Genomic DNA, 23,070 nt, shown 5'->3' with positions numbered 1-23,070 from the left:
TAAGTTACAACCTCAGCATTGTGTTTATCACATCTAATCAGCTTGGTCAGTGTCTTCTATCTACTAAAACCCTTCCAAACTGTTAGGAAATAACTTCATCTCAGCTGTATGATATTAATGTAAAGCTGTAACACATTGACTCTTTATTCATAATCCGGGGTTTGTTTCCTCCAGTCAAGATCAGGTTATCGTTAGAGGGCAGAGAAAAATACAGACGTAATAGTTAAGGCATGTTTGGACAGTGTGTGCCACACCTGATAAAGGTGCACTGTTATCTCAGAATCACTACTCATGTAGCTAACAATTAGATCAGGTTGTACCATACGGGAAGTTCATAGACCCATAAGTCTGCCCATAAAGAGGATTTACCCACATTCTTAGGACCAAAATTCAGTATAGCACACATCAGAGTAAGTAGCACTAAACTGATTTAAGTTAAATGAGAACGGGGCAAAGAATATCTTCAATATTCTATATATCTTCAAATCTTCACAACAAACTAGGTGTGCTTTGCCTGTAAAAATCATGTTTTTCAACAAAGTGTCTCTGTCCTCCTCCCTGATCTCGTCCTGGGACCTGCAGCAGCACATCTGCGGACCATCCGTGACAGCAGCCACATTCCAGCAGCCTCTCCTGTCTCTGTTCAGACATGTCACTCTACAGTTTTGGCCTGGAGCCGCTCTCCTGCCACGCCTGGAACAAAGACAGGACACGTAGGTGAAACAGCAAACATACTAGCCTGGCTGCTTTTCTTTTTAAAGTAACACATACATATGTACACCTATGTGAGATATAACTGCACAAATGTGTATATTCATCTTCCATAATTTAAGGGCTCAATAATTGATGGGAGCACATTTACAATGCAACCTGCAGATACATTTTCCTCCTCCTTTAATTGCATTAATGGTGCCTGGAGAACTGCAGGGAATCTGATTACCAATACAGGAAATGGACTGAAAGAGCTTCACTGACTCAATGACTGCTGCAGTGCATTGTCACTGATTTTCTTATCAAGCTTTACTGTAGCATGAGGGACCCAGATTGCTGCTGCTGTTTGTATAGTAGTTACATTTTTCTAAAACTGTTTTGTGAATGTGAAAGCATTGCGTAATATTTTTTATTACAATGTCAGTCAATTAGTAGTTGTTAGACTTTGGTCAATGACAAGGTATAATGTATATTCAGTCTGCAGCCATGCTAACAGAATGCTAAAATGTTCACGATGACCATGTTAAAATGCATTTCTAGCAGGTGTAATGTTGACATAATGTTGACAAACATTTTAATTTAGCATGTTGGATAAATTTTAACCTGATGATGGTGCTAGATGAAAAGTGAAGCGGTCACCAAAGTTATTACAATCAATAATTAATAATCACATACCAACATTTCATGTTGATATGGTTTACATTCTTATTCCATTTTGGGCGACTGCTGACCTTTCCTCTTGTACCAACATCAGGACAATATTTCCATTTGGACACAAGAAATACCTAATTCTACTGTGCAAATTTCCATGATGTTTGCAGAACACATTCATGTTCCCCACAGGATGAACTATTTCATTTGGGCACTATGTGAAAATGACAAACTCTACACTCAACTGCATTATGCCTATCTGAGTGTAAAATTCCCAAAATCATCAGTATATTCATTAATACACATACAACAATGTGTATTAGTCAATCTTTTCTCTCTTAAGCATGACCTGTTGACCTTTCCTCTGTCACCACCCTCAGGCCAATATTTCCAATGCACAAAATATACACAGACTCTAACTTTAAAGGGCAGATTACTATGAAAGTTACTGAATAAACATTCAAGCTTGCTAGAGGGTATGTTTGACTTCTTTACATGACCTTCCCACTTGTAACTTTGCAAACAAGTTAGAGTTAACTACTGTCAAGATTACCATGATATTTTTTTGTGAATTTACAGAAGATGAATCCTGTTGATTTTGTGACCTTGTAGATTTTTTTGTCACACGAGATACTGCAAAAAGAAACACACTGATGGATTTATGACATTTGCTGAGCACATCCCTACTCTTCAGATGAAGAACCTTTCTGACCATGTCATATTACTACTTCTGTACTATTATATTACTATTACAGTATAAAGTTATTACAATGCCTAATATTTTGCACACTTATTTCCATACAGAGATTGCAGTGAGTCCCAACAACAATGTGGTGAACATATATGAGAAGAAAGGCAAAGACTGGGTCAAGATCCATGACCTGACTGAGCATAGTGGACGAATCACAGGTACTACAGCTTGTATCAGCCAACAGTGTCTTAGGGAAGGAAGGGGGGCTCCCACTTTGATTGGCCCTGATTGATAACCTCCTACTAAAAATGTGGAAATTATTTTGAGTGGATGGGACCAAATAAGTCAAATGTAAATACTGAGTTCATTTTTTTACCTTGTATGTGTAACAAACATTGGCATTGGTGTTCCTAGACCCTTGTGTTCATTTAAAGGCACAGACCAGTATTTCAGTTTTAACTCCAACTACTGCTTCCAACATCAAAGATCAGTAGCGAGGACCCTCCCACATAGAGCACAGCATTTTGTCAGTGAGGAGAAGGATAGACTCAGGGAGGTCCAGCAGGATTAGAGGGAACTTCAGGCCAATGGGTACAAGGAGTGGATGATGAGACAAGACTTGACTTAAGGATGGACACTGCTAAATCAATGGGGACCACCAGACGAATCTCAGTGGAACTCCTTAACATGACTGAATGTCAGAACATCTAGGCAGTCTTCAAGTCACAAGGAGTTATTACTTAACACAAACCTTGCGAAGACAGATAATGCTGCATCATGTCTTGTGGAAAAAGATGGAAAGGTTTAAAGCGACAACTTGAAAGTGTTCTGGTATTTATACTCGTTTATACTGGAAAGACACCGTGGTAGAACTATCTTCGAGAATTTCGGTAATCTTTATAAAAGACTGTCCCACCTCAAACTACATCTTATTATTGAAGATAATTTTGACATATTATTTTATTTATTCAATTTTGGAACTGGTAAGTTTTTGACTTTTTGAGTAAAGTGTGTGATCTGAAAGCAAAGGCGAAATTTATCAGTAGGAAGTTTTGCATTGTCTATTGTTCCTTTGACACTTGAATAGAGCCTCATAATAATGTCCATAGGCATCGACTGGGCCCCAGAATCCAACCGCATTGTGACATGTGCCTCTGACCGCAACGCCTACGTGTGGACTCTGAAGGATGGCATGTGGAAGCCTACCCTGGTGCTGGTGCGCATCAACCGTGCAGCCACCTGTGTGAAGTGGTCACCACTGGAGAACAAGTTTGCCCTGGGCAGCGGGGCTCGCCTCATCTCTGTCTGCTATTTTGAGAAGGAGAATGACTGGTGAGCAATACATGATCAGATCAGAACTGTTCTGTTTTGTACATAGAACTTAAATTGATGTTAGTTTTGAAGGTCAATGCTGAAGCCAATATTTTTTTACTCTGATAGTGTCAGAGCCTAAGGATGGATAAGCATTGACTTTAACCTTAAATTTAGACTCAAATGTCAATTTTTTCACTTGATACATATTCTTTACCTTATACACAGATTGTTAAGCACCATAAAACCAATGGTGAAGACTTCTGATGCATTTTTTCTTCACTCAGAGAAAATTCAGGTTTTTACCAGTCTCCCTTCCCATCAGGTGGCTGAGTAAGCACATCAAGAAGCCCATTCGCTCCACAGTCCTGAGTCTGAACTGGCATCCCAACAACATCCTGCTGGCAGCTGGGTCTGCAGACCTCTACTGCAGGTGAGACAACAACCACAATTAGGAGGGGAAGCATATTAGAGTCATATAGCTCTACAAAACATAGAGCCAGAGAACTACACATTGGTGAGTGGTATCATTCCTCTCATTGAACTTTCAGCAAAAAAGCAAACAAGTGTATTTCCCTATTCCTTCAACACAACTAGTAGAAAGAGAGGGCACATTTTTATGTTAGTAATTACGGGCATTATTATCAATGTAGAAATTATTTTAATGATTCTTCAGTAAGTTTTAAAAATGTTTTATTTTAATGCTGCATTAAAAGATCCAGCTATGAGCACAACATTGACATATTATCACCTTATTAAGTTGTTCTTGCTAACATGTTAGAAAACAGTTGTTTGCATAATGTTAATATTATTAATATTATTGCTAATATTAAATAATATTATTAATATGATATTATTAGCTAGATAGCTAGCTAGATATTTCTTTACATCTAAAAATGTAATTATATCTTTGCCATTTGCTCTATTACTATTTTCTTGTATTGGATGTTATAGGTTTTGTATCTAATTCCAATAAAAGTTAAACTATTGCAGTACAATTTATTTCTTTTTTATTACATACAGCAGCAACAACCTCATCTGATATCAAGCAATCCAACATGGGTCCCAAATCCGGGAAACTGTAACAGATCTCCATGTTGTGCTTCTCAGGGTCTTCTCAGCCTATATAAAGGACATTGAAGACAAGCCTGGACCTACTGCCTGGGGGGCTAAGATGCCTTTTGGGGAGGTGCTGCTAGAGCATAAGGACTGTGGAGGTTGGGTGCACGGTGTCTCTTTCTCCCCCAGCGGAGACCAGTTGGCCTGGGTGGCCCACAACAGCAGCATCGCAGTGGTTGATGCCGCCCAGGGGAAGGAGTGAGTACTGCAGAGTTTAAGAGATTTTGTCTGTTGTTTTTATTTTCTCTCAGTAAGTTCCATAAAGTCTGCAAGGGTTCCTGTGTCTTGGATGTTTGTTGACATTATTTTACCTCCCTGACCTTCCTGACCTCTATCTGTTCAGGGTAACCCAGCTGTCCACCGACCGTCTGCCACTGCTGAGCGTACTGTATGTCAGCCCCACTGAGATGGTTGCTGCGGTAACTATCACCTCCCTGCTCCATTTGTGTGTGTGTGTGTTTGAACGGTATGTGTGTCTCGAGCAATTTCAAGCATGAGTCAGATTCTTGTAAGAGGGTGATGTGATCAAATACCAGCTCAAATCCCTGACTTAAAGCTGCACTAATCAATCATTTGAGTGATGGCTCAAATGACTCTGTGTAATGTCAAAGCGGTTTGTAGTGATGAACCCACAGAGAATAATCCCTGACACTGCAGTTCTCAGCTCTGTGGAGCTTTTTAGCCTCTTATAGCTCATTGTTTTGTTTTCACAGCCTACAAACTCCACTCTTATTAACCTTGTTTCCAGCAGCAGCAGGAAGCCGTTTTCAGTGAAAAAGCTCTACACTATCTGCCCTGCACCAAACAGCAGACAGATACAGAGACTATTGGACTGAGATTCATTAGATGGACGCAAACACAACTTCAAAAGAATGCTAATGTTGATCTGTGTCTGATGGATGTGTAAATAGGTAATAGCTAATAGACTAATACCAACTTGTAACTTTAACCAATTTTTCCTCTTATTACGATTATAAAGATTCCAGTTTCTAGGGGGAAAAATATAAAAGCTAATCAATGATACATTCTACTGTATGCTTACGTGCTTGACATCTACTCCTTCATCTAATTCCTACTTTGACTCTTTATGTTCTGATATTTCACATTCTGACAAAAATTGAAAAAGAGAGAGAACTTCAAAAAACATTTTTGGTGACTGACTATTGGAGTGAAGTATGTGATACAGACACTTCTATCCCAATTCTGATTACTTTTGTCCTCCTCTTTAAAAATATACAAGAAGACAGGATTTAATGGTAATGAATTCCTCTAAATGGAGGTATAACTCAGGCTGTCAAATCACTTAATGCAGCTATACGTACTATAATACAGTCATAATCAACTGGAATATTGTAATACAGTAATTCTTTGTGTTTACTGTGTATCCTTCCTCTCTTTTCCATCAGGGTCATGACTGTTGTCCCTACCAGTACACCTATAAAGGTCCAGGTGCTCTGGAGTTTGTAAAGAAGTTGGACATCCCCAAGCAGAGCTCCAAGAGCAGCATGTCAGCCATGCAACACTTCCGCAACCTGGACAAGAGAGCCACTGAGGAGGACAGCAACGAGCTGGACACCCTTCACCAGAACAGCATCACGTAAGGCCAACAGCTGTTTCGCTTAAAGTAACATTATAACCTCCAACAAGGAGGAGGTCACGTTTTCATTGTGAGTGTTTGAGATTTTTGTGGTTGCCAGATATTTCAGGTATATATTGTTGTACTTTTAAAAATGATGGAAAGTTAGATCATGGGTGAACAAACAAGTGAAAGCTTTTGGTGTATCATCATGAGTTTGTTTCTGTATGCCATACTGCTTATACCTAACTGGTTCCCAAATTCTTGTAGGAACATCTTTTTGACATAAATCTCCACACATCTTGAAAGGAGTAAGGGACCCTTAGCTTTTGTAAGAGCCTTTTGTGTGTACAGTGTGTATTGTGTTGTGTCCTGCAGGCAGCTGTGTGTTGTATCAGGGGAAAAAGCCAAAGTGGAGAAATATAGCAGTGTAGGTCTGGACGGAGCCATGGTGATCTGGGATTTTAAGGTAATGTGTCAAATTTTACCTCAGTACAAAAGAAAAGCTGTGATTTAGTAAATTGTTGAGTGTAGGATTATTACTTAATTGTATATAATAAACATTAATTCAATCACATGCACCTCTTGATTTTTCGGATTCCCAAACAATGATCTTGGATGGAATTTGGAGATTAGGATGCACTGTGACACAATCACTGGAAAAACTGTGCCACAAAATTGAATTGACTACAGCTTATAGTATATAAGCAAAATGAGTGACTGTTGTGTAGTGTGTTTTATGATAGTCAGAATGTTATTGAGTCTTTTTCGCGCTGATAACACAGAGGACACATTGATGAAATGTTCAGTATTGAATGTCTGCACCCATTATCAGCTGCGATGCAACATAGTGCAACCCTACAGGATCAATTCTAACATGTTTGTATCCTCATTTTGCAGCATTGAGACACAGAAGGTCGTCAGTCCTGGCCAGACATCTGGTTGAACCGACCAATGGAAGATAAATGCCAGTAAACCCATGTGCAATAATATGGAACTACTGATGTGCTTTTGAATAACTGGAAAACAATGACAGCACATGCTTTTAAATAAATAATGAGGATATTTACTGGTCAGACAATATGTGGTCATGTCTAGTTCTTTTTTCATTTTCACTTATTTACTGCATATGTGTATTTCTGTGTTACTTTCTTTTTCTGCCTGCATTTTACTGTCTCTACTGCTTCTATTTTACTTCCTCTTAAAGCGTCACTCCACCAATGTTACACATCAGTTTACTCATCTTGTATAGTGATACCAAGAGACTACCAGCCCAGGTCAAGTAGCACTTACAAGGGAGGGAGTCAGGCTCGCACTTTAGGCTGTACTATTGTAAAACTACTCAACCTGATGCCCCAGTTTGTCAGTCTAAGAATTTAGGACCATGAACAAATCATACTGTGAAAATTATTGTTACGCTAGTGCATATGCATGATCAGTGAGTGGAGAATACATAAGTTAATAAGTCTGAATGTTGTACTGTCCTGCAACTTGGGCTTGCATTGGTGCATAAAATGTTTGCTCATTTTCAAATAGGCCAAAATTATAAGGACTAAATAGACATAACATCTAAATATTTTATTTGTGGAGCAGCGCTGATATGAGAAAAAAATGAAGAACATTGTGCAATCACTGAAAAGTAATTTATAATCCAATTACCACCAATCACCAATATGAATATGAATTAAAGGACCAGTGTGTAAGATTTAAGGGGATCTACTGGCAAAGGAATTTAATATTCATAAGTATGTTTTAATTAGTGTATAATCACCTAAAACTGTGAATTGTGTTTTTGTTAGCTTAGAATGACCCTTCCCTTTATATCTACTTCATATCCTGCCCTCCTGTCTCACACACCCAGCTGCTAGCCCACTTTTTAGTATTTTTCAAAATGATGCAGTGGCTGCAGTTAAGCTCAGACCTGGTGGTGAAGTTACACTTCAATTAACAGGAAACTTTCCAGACATGGTGTTAAAGAATAGCACACTGTGTGTGTGTGTGTGTGTGTGTGTGTGTGTGTGTGTGTGTGTGTGTGTGTGTGTGTGTGTGTGTGTGTGTGTGGGTGGGTGTGTGTGTGTGTGGGTGTGTGTGTGTGTGTGGGTGTGTGTGTGTGTGTGTGTGGGTGTGATATCATGAAGTGAGACTTGCATCTTTTGATGTCATGGGCCATGTTTGTTTCAGCCTGTGTGACCACATGTGGTAACGTTCTGCATGTGGATCCAACCAGAGCACTGAGCCCCAGTTTGTTATTCAAGTTAAAGTGGGAAGAAGCAGCGGGTCTGACGGGCAGCTTGAGTAAAGTGGAGCCTGCAGAGGAAGCACCGGGACCGTCAGGGTGAAACAGTCCGTGGAGGGAAGCACAGTCAGGCGGCGGAGGAGAAGGTAACAAATCGGTCTCTCATAATCAGCAGAAATGGCCGATGCCGATGTATCATTTTAGAGCTTTTAATGGCCAATACTGATGACGTGTCGATAATAACTGTTTCAGTACTGCTGTTGCTGGTGCTACTACCTTATTATTAGAGTTGCTACAAATAACAAATAATACAACTACTGCTGCTCATTAATTTATCATTCCATTTGAACTTGTTGTGTTATAACCAGTTCACCTGTGTTGAACTCTTTGTTACAGAAGGAGAGATCTTTAAGAGGGTCTAACCCTCCCTAACCCTAACCCTCTGACAATGTTCCATCCAAATATATGTTTCCTGTTGTTCATATTGCAATGTCATGATCTAACAAGACACTTGTTAAATAAGCTATCAAACACTGGCCTACTTTCTGGCAACATTTTAAATTGCTCATCATTCAATATATGAAACATAAACAAAAAAGTAGTTATTATTTAGAATTAGTATGAATGGACATTTTTCACTTCTTTCCCAAAAAATAGCGGCCTGTGTACAACAGCAAAAAAGATTTGAATGGAACATTGTCTACAGACCCTCTTAAAGATCTTTCCTTCTTTTACAAAGTCATGATGACGAGTTCACCACAAGAGAGAAAACAATATGGACAAAACTTAGTTATTACAAACACTTTAAATGCTACTACTGCACTAGTCCATCTATTAGTTGTTAGTAATGTTATCACTCCTGATTCTGAGATGCCAACAAGACAACATAACATCACAGCTACTAACTCTTACTACTACAAATGTCTCTAATACTACTCATACAACTGCTGCTACTGATAACATCACCACTCTCATACTTTTCATGACTTTTTGAAATCATTTTTTAACATTTTTTAAATCATCAGTGAAATAATAGTTTCTATTTTTAAGCTGTATCAATTTAAATTGACTTGAGGGGATTCGTCAGACTTTGCACAGCTCCCTCTGGAGCCACAAAAGGCTTTATACAACTTTTTTAAACATGTGCAGTAGTACTCCCCAATACCTGTAAAGATACTTGATGTGTAAATTCCCATTTCCTCTTTCAACTTTAATTCTGGGTGAAATTATCTCAATAGGTCTAACCCTCCCTAACCCTAATGCAATGTTCCATCCAAAACCTATACTTCAAAACTTATATGTAGACATAGTTAAATTGATTCCAATGAGAAATATTAATGATGAAAGTTTGTCTTCCTCATTAAATACTGACATATGTACAACAGGTAAAAGGATTTGAATGAAACATTCAGACCCTCTTGAAACCCTTTCCTTTCTGTACAAAGTCATTATAAGATAAGACCAACTTAATTGATCCCATCCTAACCTTAAGATATTTTTTCCTGTCCAGAGATCATTTCAAATGAAATTTAAACAATAAAACTATAATGGTTATAACACACTTTAAGTGCTACAGCTGAAATATCTGTCACACTAATTACTGCTAATATTACTAAGTTGGACAATAACAGAAGTAAAGATCTTTAGGAGGGTCTAACCCTCCCTAACCCTGATGATGTTCCATCCAAATAAATGTTTCCTCTTCTTCATATACTGATGTCATGATATAACAAGACACCAGATTAACAAACTGTTCAACTCCGACCTGTTTTCAGGCTCCTTTTCAACTGTTGATAATTCAATAACTTTAAACATAAATAACTTTTATGGTATTCAGCAACATTAGATCATATTTTTTACTTCTAAAGTCATTAAATACTGACCTGTGCACAACAGCAACAAAAGACTTGAATGGTACATTGTCTATAGATCATCTTAAAGATCTATCCTTCTTTTCACCACAAGACAGAAAAAAATATGGACAAAACTTAGAAAAAGAAGCATCAAAGTGAAAGAAGTAAGTTGGAAGGAAAGAGTTGGAGCACATCTGACTTACCATTACTTCTTTTGTTTTTCAAAGAATGTGTAGAAGCTATCGAAGACTTAAAAGACTTAATACTTACCTACATGCTCAAAATACATGAAACAGTTAAAAACATCTATATGTATACTAAAAACAAATCAAATCATTAAAAAATCTGAAAGAGCAATTTCTTCTCTACATACTAAACATATATGAAAGAATTAAAACGTATCTATATACTAAACATATATGAAAGAATTAAAACTTATCTATATACTAAACATATATGAAAGAGTTAAAACGTATCTATATATTACACATATATGAAAAAGCTAAAACTTATCTACATACTAAAAATGTTAAAACTTATCTGAGGTTACTTTTTTTTTTTTTTTTTTTTAGGAAAGAGGGGGAAAGAGGGAATAAAAGGTTTGCACTATGTGTGCAATGTGCGTGTGTGTGTGTGTTTTACATCTCTGGGTCGTATGGAGAGTGGGTCATCCATGCCATGACCATCTCTGCCACTGCATTAAAAGCAGAGGGTGGGAGTCCACTGGGCTGGGGTCCGTAAGGGCCAGGCCAGAGGGGCGGGACTGTGACATCATCATGCTGAATGTCATCTACAGACTCCTGGAGGATTCTGGGCTGGATCTCCTGCTGCCTTCCTCCTGCCGTCCTTCCCTGAACCTTTAAAAGACACAGAGAGGAGGAGAGGAGGAACCATGTAAGACTAGTTCAGCTACACCCTTTAGACTGATGCAGTATTGCTGTTGAACCGGATGGATCATGGATCAGGATAGAACGGTTTGGACCACCGGGGGCATGTTTGGACTGCTCACCTCCAGCTGGACGCCCTCCAGGCTGGCCTGTGGGGCAGAGGAGGAGGGCTGGGGGCTGGAGCTCCTCTCCGACAGGACAGCAGCATTTTCACAGAGTCTTCTCTCCGGAGGCTCCTCCAGGGCTCTGGAGGTGCTCTCCTGCTCCCTCCGTCTCTTCCTGTTCACACCAGCCTGTTAGTTACACAGATAGACAGAGGTGACTCAAACTGTGTGATTACTAGACTGTTAATATCAGAAGCCTATATATCATGGCAGAGACGCAAGTACACTTTAGTGTGCTGTAGCATACTAACATTTAGTATACTTTAGTGTGTTATTTTATCATTAGGGTGCTGACATTAGCTGGCAGTGACGACAGGCACTACATTTCTTTATACAATCTTGTTTTGTAAAATGATAATAAATGAATCTTGAATCTTGATCTTTTCAAACTAAATATCACCAAACAATGTTTTATATCCAGCTAAGAAATGTTTTTGATCCACAGGATGAAAATAGAAAATCCCCAAAAATAAAATGTGAGTTAACGACCACAGAGACACTTGAGGATGAGATACAATTTCTTGTCCTTTGTCTGTCCTTTGATTTAAGGTTGAGAGGGATAAACTTTTGTCAAGCAGCTTATATTTCATATTAAATTTGATGAAGCATCAGCGTCATGACTTCAGTCTGGTCTGACTCAGAATAACTGAGTATAGAAGAAATAAAAACTCTGGCATCAGAGCGACACTTCAGTCAGGTTTAACAGATTTGTAATTTGTTTCCTAGCAACAGTAGTAGCCACTACAGCAAATCCCATAATAACCTAATTAACAGATTAGTGTCACCTGGAGGACATTCAAGAGCTTCAAGGTTTCCCTCCGTGTTTTATAGACCTGAATCAAAGACTTCCTCTGCTAACATCATAAACATGAAAAAACACTTTCATGAGCTAACACATGAACTATTGAGGAAAGATAGCAGAGCTGCTGTTTCACACAGCAAATGCCACATATTCCATGACAGGCATTTAGTACTCAATTGTAAACTTGAATTGTAACAGTTCTTAAAGAGGGTTCAGTCATGTAATTCAGTCATGATCTGATGCTTGTTGTTTTATGAAACTTTTATGGTATGGTTTGTGAGTTGTTTGTGTTTTGTGCTGCCCTGTATGTACTTTCTTGTTGAGTTTTGTGCTTTAACATATGTATTTGTATTGTCGAGTCTTGTGCAGTTCCATATATATTTTACTGTTGAGTTTTATATATTTTAAAGGCCCATCTAGGGATAGGCATTGCAAATTAGCTTAGGCTATAAATACTGTGGTATATGGCATTAGTTCACGCTATATACTTGTCCCGATACAAATAAACGTTAAATGAACTAAACTGATCGTGAGGCCAGATGTGTGAGGATCTTACTACCTCAACTAAACTATTTCCTGGTGGACCTGCTAGAGCACAATCTACAAGCCCCCACTGACTTTTACCAGTCCAGCACACACTTCCACTCCATGACATTTGGGGATATCATACAACCACTCCCACTGGTCTCTGAAGCAGCAGCGACACATCAAACTTACTGATGACTTAAAGCACGGACCGAGGCGGAACCAAATGCATAGTTGGCGGATCATCGTCCAGGCGGTGTATGAAGACCTGCAGGAGGACAAACAATCAGTGGGTCAGCTGCTTGTAGTACAAACAACTGCTGCTCCCGGGAGGAGAGAGGACAATACGAGAATTCCACTTCTTTTACTAGGAACACATCTTAACAATTTGGCTCTGTGATGTGACTAGCTGCTATGGCAACAGTGGAGAGGAGGAAGTGTAATCTCCTGTGCTGACAGACATCTTCTCCCGGGTAATGCTTGGACTGCAGGGCCACATCAGGGATGGTCCTGTAATGTTTTGACCTGATCACCGATGATGAAAATCTTACCTTCAATTTATCTCACTACTGAACGAGGTTCAGGGCTGTGAGGTGAGATGCCTGTCTGTCTCACACTTCCACACAGACTTCAGTCTTGTGGAAGACTCAGGATCTGTATTGTCCCAGGATAGGACACAGAGACATTCTGTCTCCCACCATTTCTTCTTCCACAGTAAAACTTTACTTGATAGAATTCAAATAATAAGTTTAACGTATCATAACAAAGGTAAGAAAAGGTGAGATCAATCCCTTCGGAGTACTTTTTCCACCACTAGATGTCATTAAAAAGACAGTTTCAGTGTCTACATTTATTGGTAAGCTCTGACTTAGTGCATGGTTTCATGCTTGTCCCAGTGTTATCAACATGACACCCTGTGTGACTGTGAGTGTTGATTTTCCCTCAATCCTACATTAACATTTTATAATATGTAGCCTGCATATATTCACTGATGTTATGGACAATTACACGTATAGTCACTGAAAATTATAAAGTATTGCACAAAAAACTAAAGACAACATTCAAAATAATATTTCAAATAAGCACAAACTCCTAACAAATCTAACAGGATACAAATTTTCACTGTATCCCAGACAGTAAAAGCCAAGTGTTTTACCTTGTTGGTGTTGGTGCTTCTCTGGCTCCTGCTGGGCTCTCTCCTCCAGTAGATGTGATCATGGAGGTGAGTTGGCACATCACACATCTGTAACCATTAATGTACAGTTTAGGATGGGACTCTACGTAACTCAACACAACTCAACTGAGCTGAGCATTGAATAAATTAGTTCATCTCTTGAACCTGCTGAAAACACTGAAGCTTCCCTTAAAGGATAGAAGTTTTACAATTTTTTACTAGAAGAGGTTTTCCTCACTGTCATGTGTCAATCATTCCTCCTGTTCATACTGGCTATTAAAAGATCCCCTTCAAATGTGTTTCAATGTAAGTGATGGAGGACAAAATCCACAGTGTGTCCACACAGTCATTTAAAAGTTAATGTGAAGCTTATGTGAGGCTTCAGCAGTCTGAGTTAGTCATATCAAGTGGATATCTGACACATTTACAGTCTTTTAAGCATTAAATTCCCTTCCCTATATCAAATTGTGTTTCCTCAGACAGTGTTTCCCTGTTGAGCTGTGGTGGAAGTATAGTAACAAAAAGAGGAACTTTGGCACTAAAAAGACTGTAACGTTGAAAGATATCTACTTGATTTGACTCATTTGGACGCTGAAGCTTCATATTAGCTTCAGATAAACTTTTAAATACATTTTTGCACAAAAAGAGGACTATGGATTTTGTCCCCCATCACTTGTATTGTATTGTAATTATGAAGGGATCTTCTAATGGTCAGTATGAACAGGAGGAATGATTACAGCAAGACAAACTTGTTTCAGTGTTCATTTGGGCTCCTGACTGTTGTTTTAAGACAAATTTGAACATTTGTGAATTCGTCCTTTAAATAAACAGGTTATTTTCTACTCTGCATGCACATATGCATAATAGCTTCTCTGCTTTTGCTGCAAATCACAGTAAAGTTGACATTAATACAAAAAATATTGATCACTTATGAATTGTTTAATGAAGTAATGAATGGGGGCTATATCTTGATAAAATATCAAGATGTATCAGTATTATGTTTTACTGAACAAACTCGCCACTGTATGAAAGTCAGTTGCTGCTGTCGACGTTATTCGACGCCTCAAGGCTTAAATACAGCAGAGGAGTCAAATAAAACGGCTTGAAAAAAGTCTTGGAATGATTTTAAACTCCCTAAATTCTCACATTTTCCATGATGAAACAGTAAGAGAGGTGAGTTGAGGTCAGTGTGGGTCCGTATTTCGCTGGTCACTTGTACAGTTTTTCAGAAATCGTCGAGTGAAGTTTCTCCTTCAGTGTCTGAAAGTGAAATGTTGACCTTGGAACGAGTGTCTCGAATATAGACGCTCCATAGCAACCAGCGCCTTACGTCAGCACTAACATTAAACTGGTTTAATCGGCAATTTACAGTATTGTTTTTTAAAATTTAATTATAGAAAATAAAATACTTTTAAATGAATTCCTTCAACACAGATTCAATAACGTTTTGTAAAGGCGCAGTGCATACACCCCATTTCATTAGCTACACAGCAACATTGTGGCAATTTTAGTTCATTTGATGTACATGTTAGCTTCGGATGAATTAGAGTAGAGTCAATAAACGTGGTTAATATTGTTATTGAAGGTCCAGTAACAAATAAATAGTCTCTGTCACCAGTTGAAAGGCATGTGAAAATCCAAATAACTCGTTAAAATGTAATTAGCCTAAAAGTTAGCTGTAGCGGTTGTTAAATAGGACTCTTTTGTGTTTGTTAACCATATTTAAATATTTTCCAGTCAGGTGCCGGGTGCAACTCACTGAGGACTGATCAGGTGTAGAAGACCTAGACGGAGCGAGAGACGGGAGAGGAAAAAGCACAAACAGTACAGGCAACACATACAGTTGTAACACCATAGATAAAAATCAGAAGAGATGCCATCTGGAGACTACCAGCCCAGGTCAAGTAGCACTTACAAGGGAGGGAGTCAGGCTCGCACTTTAGGCTGTACTATTGTAAAACTACTCAACCTGATGCCCCAGTTTGTCAGTCTAAGAATTTAGGATCATGAACAAATCATACTGTGAAAATGATTGTTATGCTAGTGCATATGCATGATCAGTGAATGGAGAATACATAAGTTAATAAGTCTGAATGTTGTACTGTCCTGCAACTTGGGCTTGCATTGGTGCATAAAATGTTTGCTCATTTTCAAATAGGCCAAAATTATAAGGACTAAATAGACATAACATCTAAATATTTTATTTGTGGAGCAGCGCTGATATGAGAAAGAAAATGAAGTACATTGTGCAATCACTGAAAAGTAATTTATAATCCAACCTGGTGGTGAAGTTACACTTCAATTAACAGGAAACTTTCCAGAAAAAACCCCATGGTGTTAAAGAATAACACACTGTGTGTGTGTGTGTGTGTGTGTGTGGGTGTGGGTGTGTGTGTGTGTGTGTGTGATCATGAAGTGAGATTTGCATCTTTTGATGCCATGGGCCATGTTTGTTTTGGCCTGTGTGACCACATGTGGTCAAATTTTGACATCTGAAATTCAGTCATTTCAACCATCATCATTACTATGTTGTCTTTGTTATTAGTTATCAATAAGTGTGTTTACATGCACACTAATATCCTGGTTATGATCAGGATTTTTGATCAATCAATCAATCAATCAATTTTTATTTATATGCTTTTCACATAGAGCAGGTCTAGACCGTACTCTTTAATTTACAGAGAGCCAACAATTCCCCCATGAGCAGCACTTGGCGACAGCAGTAAGGAAAAACTCCCCTTTAACAGGTAGAAACCTCAAGCAGAACCCGGCTCTTGGTGGGCGGCCATCTGCTTTGACCGGTTGGGTTGAGAGAGAGAAAGAGAGAGGGAAAGGGGGGGGGCAGAATAACAACAATCATAACAATAACAATAATAGCAGCAACAGCAGTAGCAATAGCCAGGGAAGGATGCCAACAGGACTGTGAAGGATCGCAAAGGCTCGGCCTGCAACCCAGGGTTTCCTGCAAGATGAGAAAACACAAAAAAAGACTCCGGGGAAGAAGCCAAGTTAGTGACATGCATTGATGTTACATGAATGCATGTATCCTGGTTATGTACCTGGATAAGACCTTTTCCTGGTTTTGATAAACCTTGATGTACTTCCTGGAGTATTCCGATAGAAACGAGAATACTGCCACATGTAAACACCTCATCCAAGTTTCTGAACCATCTCATAGTGGCTGAGATGGTGAGAAATCAAGACACACCTGCAGGCAGACCATCGGAAACCTGGATACTGTAATGATCATGCATACAGGGATATGAATAACCAGGTTTTTCATGTTCCATATGCTGAATATAATCAAAAACAATATAAGACTCAAAACCAGGATACTAATGCACATGTAAGCACACTCAGAATGAAATAAAGGTAAAGCACCTGTTCCAAATAGACTTCCTAGTGAATTTTACCAAACATGTATAAAGATCACAGACCTGCTAACCTCAGTGTTTAATGCTGGAATCAAGAGAGAGGCAAACTATACAGCTCCTTTTATCATGGAGTCATATCACTAATTTATAAGAAAGGAGACACACATGAAATAGATAATTGGAGACATTGCACTCATGACTGCAGATTATAAAATATCTGCAAAAATAGTTATAAATTGAATACATGATGCCCTAGCACAATAAACTGAAAAAGAACAAACACGTGCTATCGAGGGAAGGCTGATGGGGGATAATTTAGTCTCACTGAAAGATATAATCAGTAATACTTCTGTGGAACAATTTTTCATTATAGGCCTGGACCAAAAGAAAGCCTTCGATTTTATATCTTGAGAATATCTGTGGGAGGTGTTAAAAGCACATGGTTTTAATCAAGATTTCATTAATGTAGTTAAGTTGATGTATGCTTTATCTACAGTTCAGGTCAATGTTAACGGAGTTTTAACAGAAAATTATGAAATTAACAGAGGTGTCAAAGAAGGTTGCTCTTTATCAGCTGCCCTCTATGTTTTAGCTATAAATCCATTTATTGAAGAGAATTAAGGATGACAACAGGTTGAGTGGAACCAGAACTGGTAATGAAGAGTTTGAGTAGTTTTAGCTTATGTTGATGACATTACTGTTATAATTAAGAACCAAAATGAACTTCACATAGTGAATGAACAGCTATATGAAGAGGTGTCTGGTGCAAAACTAAACCATAACAAAACAGAAGGAGTGTGGTTTGGCAGGTGTTGGTTTAATGTAAATGTAAACTATAATGTATTGATGTATGCTGGTGTATCATTTTAATGTTATAATCACTAGTTTTTAATTAATATATTCTGTTGGTTGTGGAAATACTACTTGGGGTCACATTGCTCACTACTGCCCTCCTCGGTTGGTATAACAGCGGGGGGAAGGACAGACAATTGAAAAGGTGTTCTGTCAATATGTGGATTGACTTCTTCAACTCAGGATATTGAAACATGTGGAGTGAATTGGGTGAACTGGTCGCAGTAGTAGCTTTATTGTGCAAATGTTAAAGTACATTTAATCCCTAATAGAGAAACACGTACCAAACTTCATTTAAAAAGCCATATATTTAAATTGGCTGTGTGCGTAAGCCAATATGATCACACGGAGAACATGAAAAAAGATATTTTCTGGGATCAATATGATCATCTGATATATTCGGCATATAAATGCTGCAGAAAACTGCTCGTAAAGCGCGTTGGTGCAAAAGACTAACCAGCGATTCAAATCTGTAAATGAACATTTATTTAGATAGAAGTTATAGCACTCTATTGGCTATGTGTACGAATTTTACGACGGTTGCTGTATTTTGACGATATCTAATAAAGTAGATTTTTTTTTTTTCGCCGCAGAAGACAATGTTGTGGGGAGGTTACATCACGTGAATGGACGTACACAAACAAAACCCCACTCCGCCCTTACAGCCAATAAAAACACACTATTATACGCCTGACCAATCAAAATAGAAGCCAGCAACAACATATTTCCACTACCAACCAATCCTGAGAGGAGGAGGTGTGACGTAGCGCTGTCAGCTGTTCTTGTTTTGCTTCTTTTTCCCCCGTCTTTTGCTCCAGGGTCTGAATAACCGACCTCCTGAAATAACCACACTGAAACGGGATTTAAATTCATCTAAAGCGGAGATAACCTCCGGCTCTGCCCCGAGTGCTTATTCACACATCAGCTGCGGACACATTTCTTCCAAATTGGAGCCGTCTTCCGCCGACATCGAGCGAAGAGGTGCAGCCGATCCCAGGCCTCCAATCCAGGGCGGAGGGAGGGAAGGAGGTCGCTGGGAATCGGGATGGAGACCGGAGAGGGTGCTGGCGGGCCTGGCGGACCGGACGGACAGGGGATCCGGTTTGGCTGCGCCTCTTTCAACCAAGACTCCACGTAAGCAAGCAGACAGAGACCGAGCGGATGAGTCAATGAGTCAAGTAAAGACTTATCCTGCTGGATTTCTCCCTGGAGTTAGAGAAATACATATAAGTTCTTTTCTAAACCTTTGCATTATAATGTTTGAAAATAGAGTGATTTATGAAAAAAGTGGGTAAACCAGTCAAGTAGACAGATTCCCAGCAACACCTTATTATTTACACTACACATTTTACCATCACATTTATCACCAAGCCTGTGAAAACAGTTGTAAACACTTATTTAAAAAAAAGCTCAATGCCCTATAATGTCTTCTGTGGCTCTGGAGGAGCTGTCAAGTCTGAGAAAAAAACTCTGATGATGTCATAGTGATGTCATCAGTATATCTTGGTTTGGGCATTGAGACTACATACTTTTAATTGAATACCTGCATTGCAAAAGCCTTGTAACTTGAAATATGTGAGTACTTAGCAGGTAGAAAGGGTCTAACAAACAGATGCTATTGAGTCTCAATGTTTCTAGAGCTTGACCCATACTGGAGTCTCAACGTCAGGATATTCAGGCCTCTGCTGGACAGAATCTGCCTCATACAAGTGTCCCAACTTTATAGAAATACAATACTAAATTACTGGATTAGCCCTTTAACAGTGTAATCACAGTGTCCTCTGTTGATGTCTGTAATAGCAACTCCACTGCAGTTTCTTTTTACTTTCAACTAAGCCAAAGTAAATCATCAGACAAATTCTGTTAAAGCAACAGTCAGGAGCCCAAATGAACATTCAAACATGTTTGTCTTGCTGTAATCATTCCTCCTGTTCATACTGATCATTAGAAGATCTCTTCATAATGCACTTACAATGGAAGTGAATGGGGACAAAATCCACAGTCCTCCCTCTGTGCAGAAATGTATTTAAAAGTTTATCTGAAACTAATATGAAGCCTCAAGTAGATATCTTTCAACGTTACAGTCTTTTTGTTACTATACTTCCACCACAGGAAACACTGTCTGAGGAAACACAAAGAGAATTTGCTGCTAAAAAGACTAAATGTGGCAGATATCCACTTGATATGACTAACTACATCAACTTTTAAATGCATTTTTGCACTAAATGACAGTGTGGACACACTGTGGATTTTGGCCTCCATCACTTACATTGAAGCACATTTGAAGGGGATCTTTTAATAGCCAGTATGAACAGGAGGAATGATTACAGTGAGGAGAACCTCTTTCACTGTTCATATGGACACCTGACTGTTGTTTTAAGACACACTTGAAAAATTGTGAACCTGTCGTTTAAGTCAGCTCCACTCATTGCATATCAAACAGGATTTCACACACACAGGCCTGCCTGTGTGCTGACACGTTGCTCATTTTGTTAAAGTGCTGAGAAATCTATAGATAAGAAAGGGGCATTGTGAAAGAAACGGCTGTGTGGATGCAAATTAAGCCTTTCCGTTTGTATGTGCTAACTTGCCCACACCTAACATATTCATCAGCAGCTCCACCCGCACATGTGGCAGTAAAATAGTAACAGTTCTCAGACAGCAGGAGAATGCAGACTCATGACTTCTACGCTTTGGCTCCAGCATATAATTACTCTCTCCTTCTGAAAAAAAGGTTTAAAATTTCAATTAACTCTTTAATTTATATAATAAATAGGAGATCATAGAAAAAGCTACACGACTTGCCACACAATCCATTTGTTCTGCAGGGTCAGTGAAAATATGCTGTGTTTTCCCTGTTAGTTCTGCAGGAAGAAACCTGCAGAACTAACAGGATGAGACAGGACAGGAATGTACAGATGTCATGGTGGGGAATGAAGGTACAGGTGGCCATTAAGAAAACGGCTGGTGTAAAAATGAACGGATGTCTTGAACAAGTTTGACAGTCTGTTTTGACTGCTGTGTTAGCTGAGTCAGCGGATACCGCTTGTTTGACAAGACATCAGAGGAACATCTTGCGAGGTGATAGCTGGATATTAACACATCTCATCTTGACAATTCCAATTTGAGATCCTTTTCTGGATTTAAGTTCATTTCTGTTGCTTTACTAACAGTGCTGACTTTCCACTCTCAGTCCTGTTAAAACACTTGCGTCCACTTATTCAGGGGTCTATGTTTTCAAAAAAATTAATTCAAGGTCCACTCATCAACCGTATCCGTAGCTTCAGTCACCTGTTATTACTGAAATTCCATACTTACAGTGCGTCAGGGGATAACAACTGAGCCACTGTATCTCCATGACAACTGAGCAACTGCATCCGCTTAGATGGAATTAAAAGCTCAAGAAAAACCTAGTAAGTTGAGTTGAGATTTTTTGTCAAACCACCATTTTTCTTGTCATGAAGGCTGTTTGATTACAGACCAGGGGTCTCATTTATAAGCGTTGTGTACACTCAACAGCGCTGGAAAGATACATACATCACTCCCCATGAAAAAGTTGGGATTTATAAAAACTAACTTGGTGGGAGAATGTATGCACCTGTACGGAAACTCTGACCCATGTGTACAGACGTTTTGCAGACAGGGGAAACTGGTGACACAGATGTTGAGGGAGTGACTAGAAGCAAGATTGTATAATGATTTCATTTCACTTCATATCAAACACTAATTAAAAATCCATTTTATCATAAACATTTAAGCCAGCAGTGTTACTTGTGCTTGTAGTGAGTCATAACTATTCCATAAGCACCTTTTACCACCAGGGGGCTCCCTGAAAGAAGGACAAGGCAAGACAGTGAGCTAGTGAGCTAATGTGAAGATCTAGTTGTACTGATGTGTGTGTATGTGTTGCAGGTCACTGGCTTTGGGAACAAAGACCGGCTACAAGCTGTTTTCTCTGACCATGGTGGAAAAACTGGACTGCATCCATGAGAGTGGTCAGTATGGAACATGAACTCTGAATTGGGCTAAACATCCATCCACAATTAGTTTAGAGTTAAATTCCAGTTTGATTTCTCTGGCAAACTGGCTAATCATATAACACAGTCCATTCAGAGCTGGCACTCTTCCACTGAGAATTCACCAAGGTTTTCTTGAAATCGGTCCCATTTGTCAGCTCAGCCGTTAAATGACAACAGCATGAAGGCCAGAATCATCATGTGTCTCTGGTGGATAATTGACTTTCATTCATTCGTTATGGTTTACATGACAAACAGGAAGGAAACCTTCAGCATTCGTGCAAACTGATCTGTTGTATTAGCTCATCTGTCCCAGATTGACCCGTCTGTTGAGGATGACCTCACATGTCAGACCATGTCATGTCTCCTCACATTTCCCTAGAAAGGAACACAGAGTTTTGCGACAGACCACAAAACACTGGTTACATTTACTCATAATCTGTCTATTGTTCAAACTCTGGTTGAGCTCTTATTAAGGTTAATCTGTTATCATGAAAGTTATTTTTGTCTTAAGTCTTTCTCTTGCTGTAAATTAATCTTTAAACTGTTAACTGCGTTGTTACTGTGTAACAGTAGCTAACTTGTAATACAAATTAAATTATCTCCATAATAATACTAAATAATACTCTCATCCTATATATGAGCAAGGCATAGAATTATGCATTATCATTTGGTAACCAAGATAACATGTATTTGTGTCAGCATGTGTAAAGGAGTTTAGATGGAGGGGTGTTTGCTCCTCATTAAACAGTGATTGAAATGAAGCAGCCAAACAGTAACTACTCACCATAATGTCAAGCCTCTTTTTCGTCCTGCAGCGCTGATGATGTAGGATGACATCACCAAAACTGTCCAATGAATATTCTCTGGCAGTCCGTATGGCTTCATGTCACACCTCATGGTGTCATGAACACATGAAATAGACCAGAATGGAAAGGCAACAATAGATTTCTGTTTTTCTTTGATCCAGACCAAATAAACTGAACTTCAGCTGTGAAAATGACTTTATCAAAACTACAAAACAAACTCTTTTGTATGTCTTGGCACATTATGGTATTTATTGAATTTTGTTGCTGCTTCCCAAATAATTATAATTATTATTATTATTATTGTAATAAATTCCACTTG

At 38.8% G+C, this 23,070-nt stretch overlaps 3 protein-coding genes across 8 annotated transcripts in view; 2 read left to right on the top strand and 1 right to left on the bottom strand.

Annotated features, from left to right (window-relative positions):
* Window positions 1–10: 10 nt before the first annotated feature.
* LOC121884932 lies at window positions 11–15,601 on the bottom strand. Of its 2 annotated transcripts, none has more exons than XM_042394045.1 (6): window positions 15,542–15,601; window positions 13,683–13,769; window positions 12,719–12,794; window positions 11,158–11,328; window positions 10,791–11,005; window positions 11–693 (listed from the first exon to the last, which is right to left on the bottom strand). In XM_042394045.1, exons 1-6 carry the CDS (start codon window positions 15,553–15,555, stop codon window positions 378–380), a joined length of 879 nt encoding a protein of 292 aa, XP_042249979.1. In that variant the 5' UTR covers window positions 15,556–15,601; the 3' UTR covers window positions 11–377. The 2 variants fall into 2 exon arrangements, with proteins under 2 accessions (XP_042249979.1, XP_042249980.1); XM_042394046.1 differs by lacking the exon at window positions 15,542–15,601 and adding an exon at window positions 14,847–15,400.
* zgc:86896 (uncharacterized protein LOC415190 homolog) lies at window positions 631–15,669 on the top strand. Of its 2 annotated transcripts, XR_006092427.1 has the most exons (10): window positions 631–713; window positions 2,167–2,271; window positions 3,163–3,385; window positions 3,690–3,797; window positions 4,475–4,681; window positions 4,827–4,902; window positions 5,890–6,080; window positions 6,438–6,528; window positions 6,960–7,336; window positions 15,600–15,669. XR_006092427.1 is itself a non-coding variant. In XM_042394044.1 (9 exons), exons 1-9 carry the CDS (start codon window positions 650–652, stop codon window positions 6,963–6,965), a joined length of 1,071 nt encoding a protein of 356 aa, XP_042249978.1. In that variant the 5' UTR covers window positions 631–649; the 3' UTR covers window positions 6,966–8,076. The 2 variants fall into 2 exon arrangements, 1 of the variants encoding a protein (XP_042249978.1); XM_042394044.1 differs by lacking the exon at window positions 15,600–15,669 and having other exon boundaries at window positions 6,960–8,076.
* wipi1 (WD repeat domain, phosphoinositide interacting 1) overlaps window positions 14,722–23,070 on the top strand; it is a 29,598-nt gene continuing 21,249 nt past the window's right edge. For 2 of the 4 annotated variants that reach the window (XM_042394038.1, XM_042394036.1), the window contains exons 1-2: window positions 16,678–19,060; window positions 21,839–21,921. In XM_042394038.1, the coding sequence (XP_042249972.1) occupies window positions 18,972–19,060; window positions 21,839–21,921 (172 nt within the window). In that variant the 5' untranslated portion in view covers window positions 16,678–18,971. Of the gene's footprint in view, window positions 14,874–16,677; window positions 19,061–21,838; window positions 21,922–23,070 lie in introns of those variants that run through there. The other 2 variants (XM_042394037.1, XM_042394039.1) reach the window with 2 other exon arrangements.

The sequence above is a fragment of the Thunnus maccoyii genome, chromosome 18, assembly GCF_910596095.1.
Source record: "Thunnus maccoyii chromosome 18, fThuMac1.1, whole genome shotgun sequence".
Taxonomy (NCBI): Eukaryota; Metazoa; Chordata; class Actinopteri; order Scombriformes; family Scombridae; genus Thunnus; species Thunnus maccoyii.
This window is presented reverse-complemented; position numbering and strand designations above follow the sequence as displayed.

What these genes read in the sequence shown, in the direction of transcription:
- zgc:86896 (XM_042394044.1), top strand. Translation starts at nt 650, where the DNA reads ATGTCACTCTACAGTTTTGGCCTGGAGCCGCTCTCCTGCCACGCCTGG. An exon ending in CTGGAACAAAGACAGGACAC is followed by an intron (nt 714 to 2,166) that starts GTAGGTGAAACA and finishes ATTTCCATACAG; the next exon opens with AGATTGCAGTGAGTCCCAAC. An exon ending in GCATAGTGGACGAATCACAG is followed by an intron (nt 2,272 to 3,162) that starts GTACTACAGCTT and finishes TAATGTCCATAG; the next exon opens with GCATCGACTGGGCCCCAGAA.
- LOC121884932 (XM_042394045.1), bottom strand. An exon ending in GAAGCACCAACACCAACAAG is followed by an intron (nt 12,795 to 13,682) that starts GTAAAACACTTG and finishes GTCCTCCTGCAG; the next exon opens with GTCTTCATACACCGCCTGGA. An exon ending in GTCCGTGCTTTAAGTCATCA is followed by an intron (nt 11,329 to 12,718) that starts GTAAGTTTGATG and finishes TGTAACTAACAG; the next exon opens with GCTGGTGTGAACAGGAAGAG.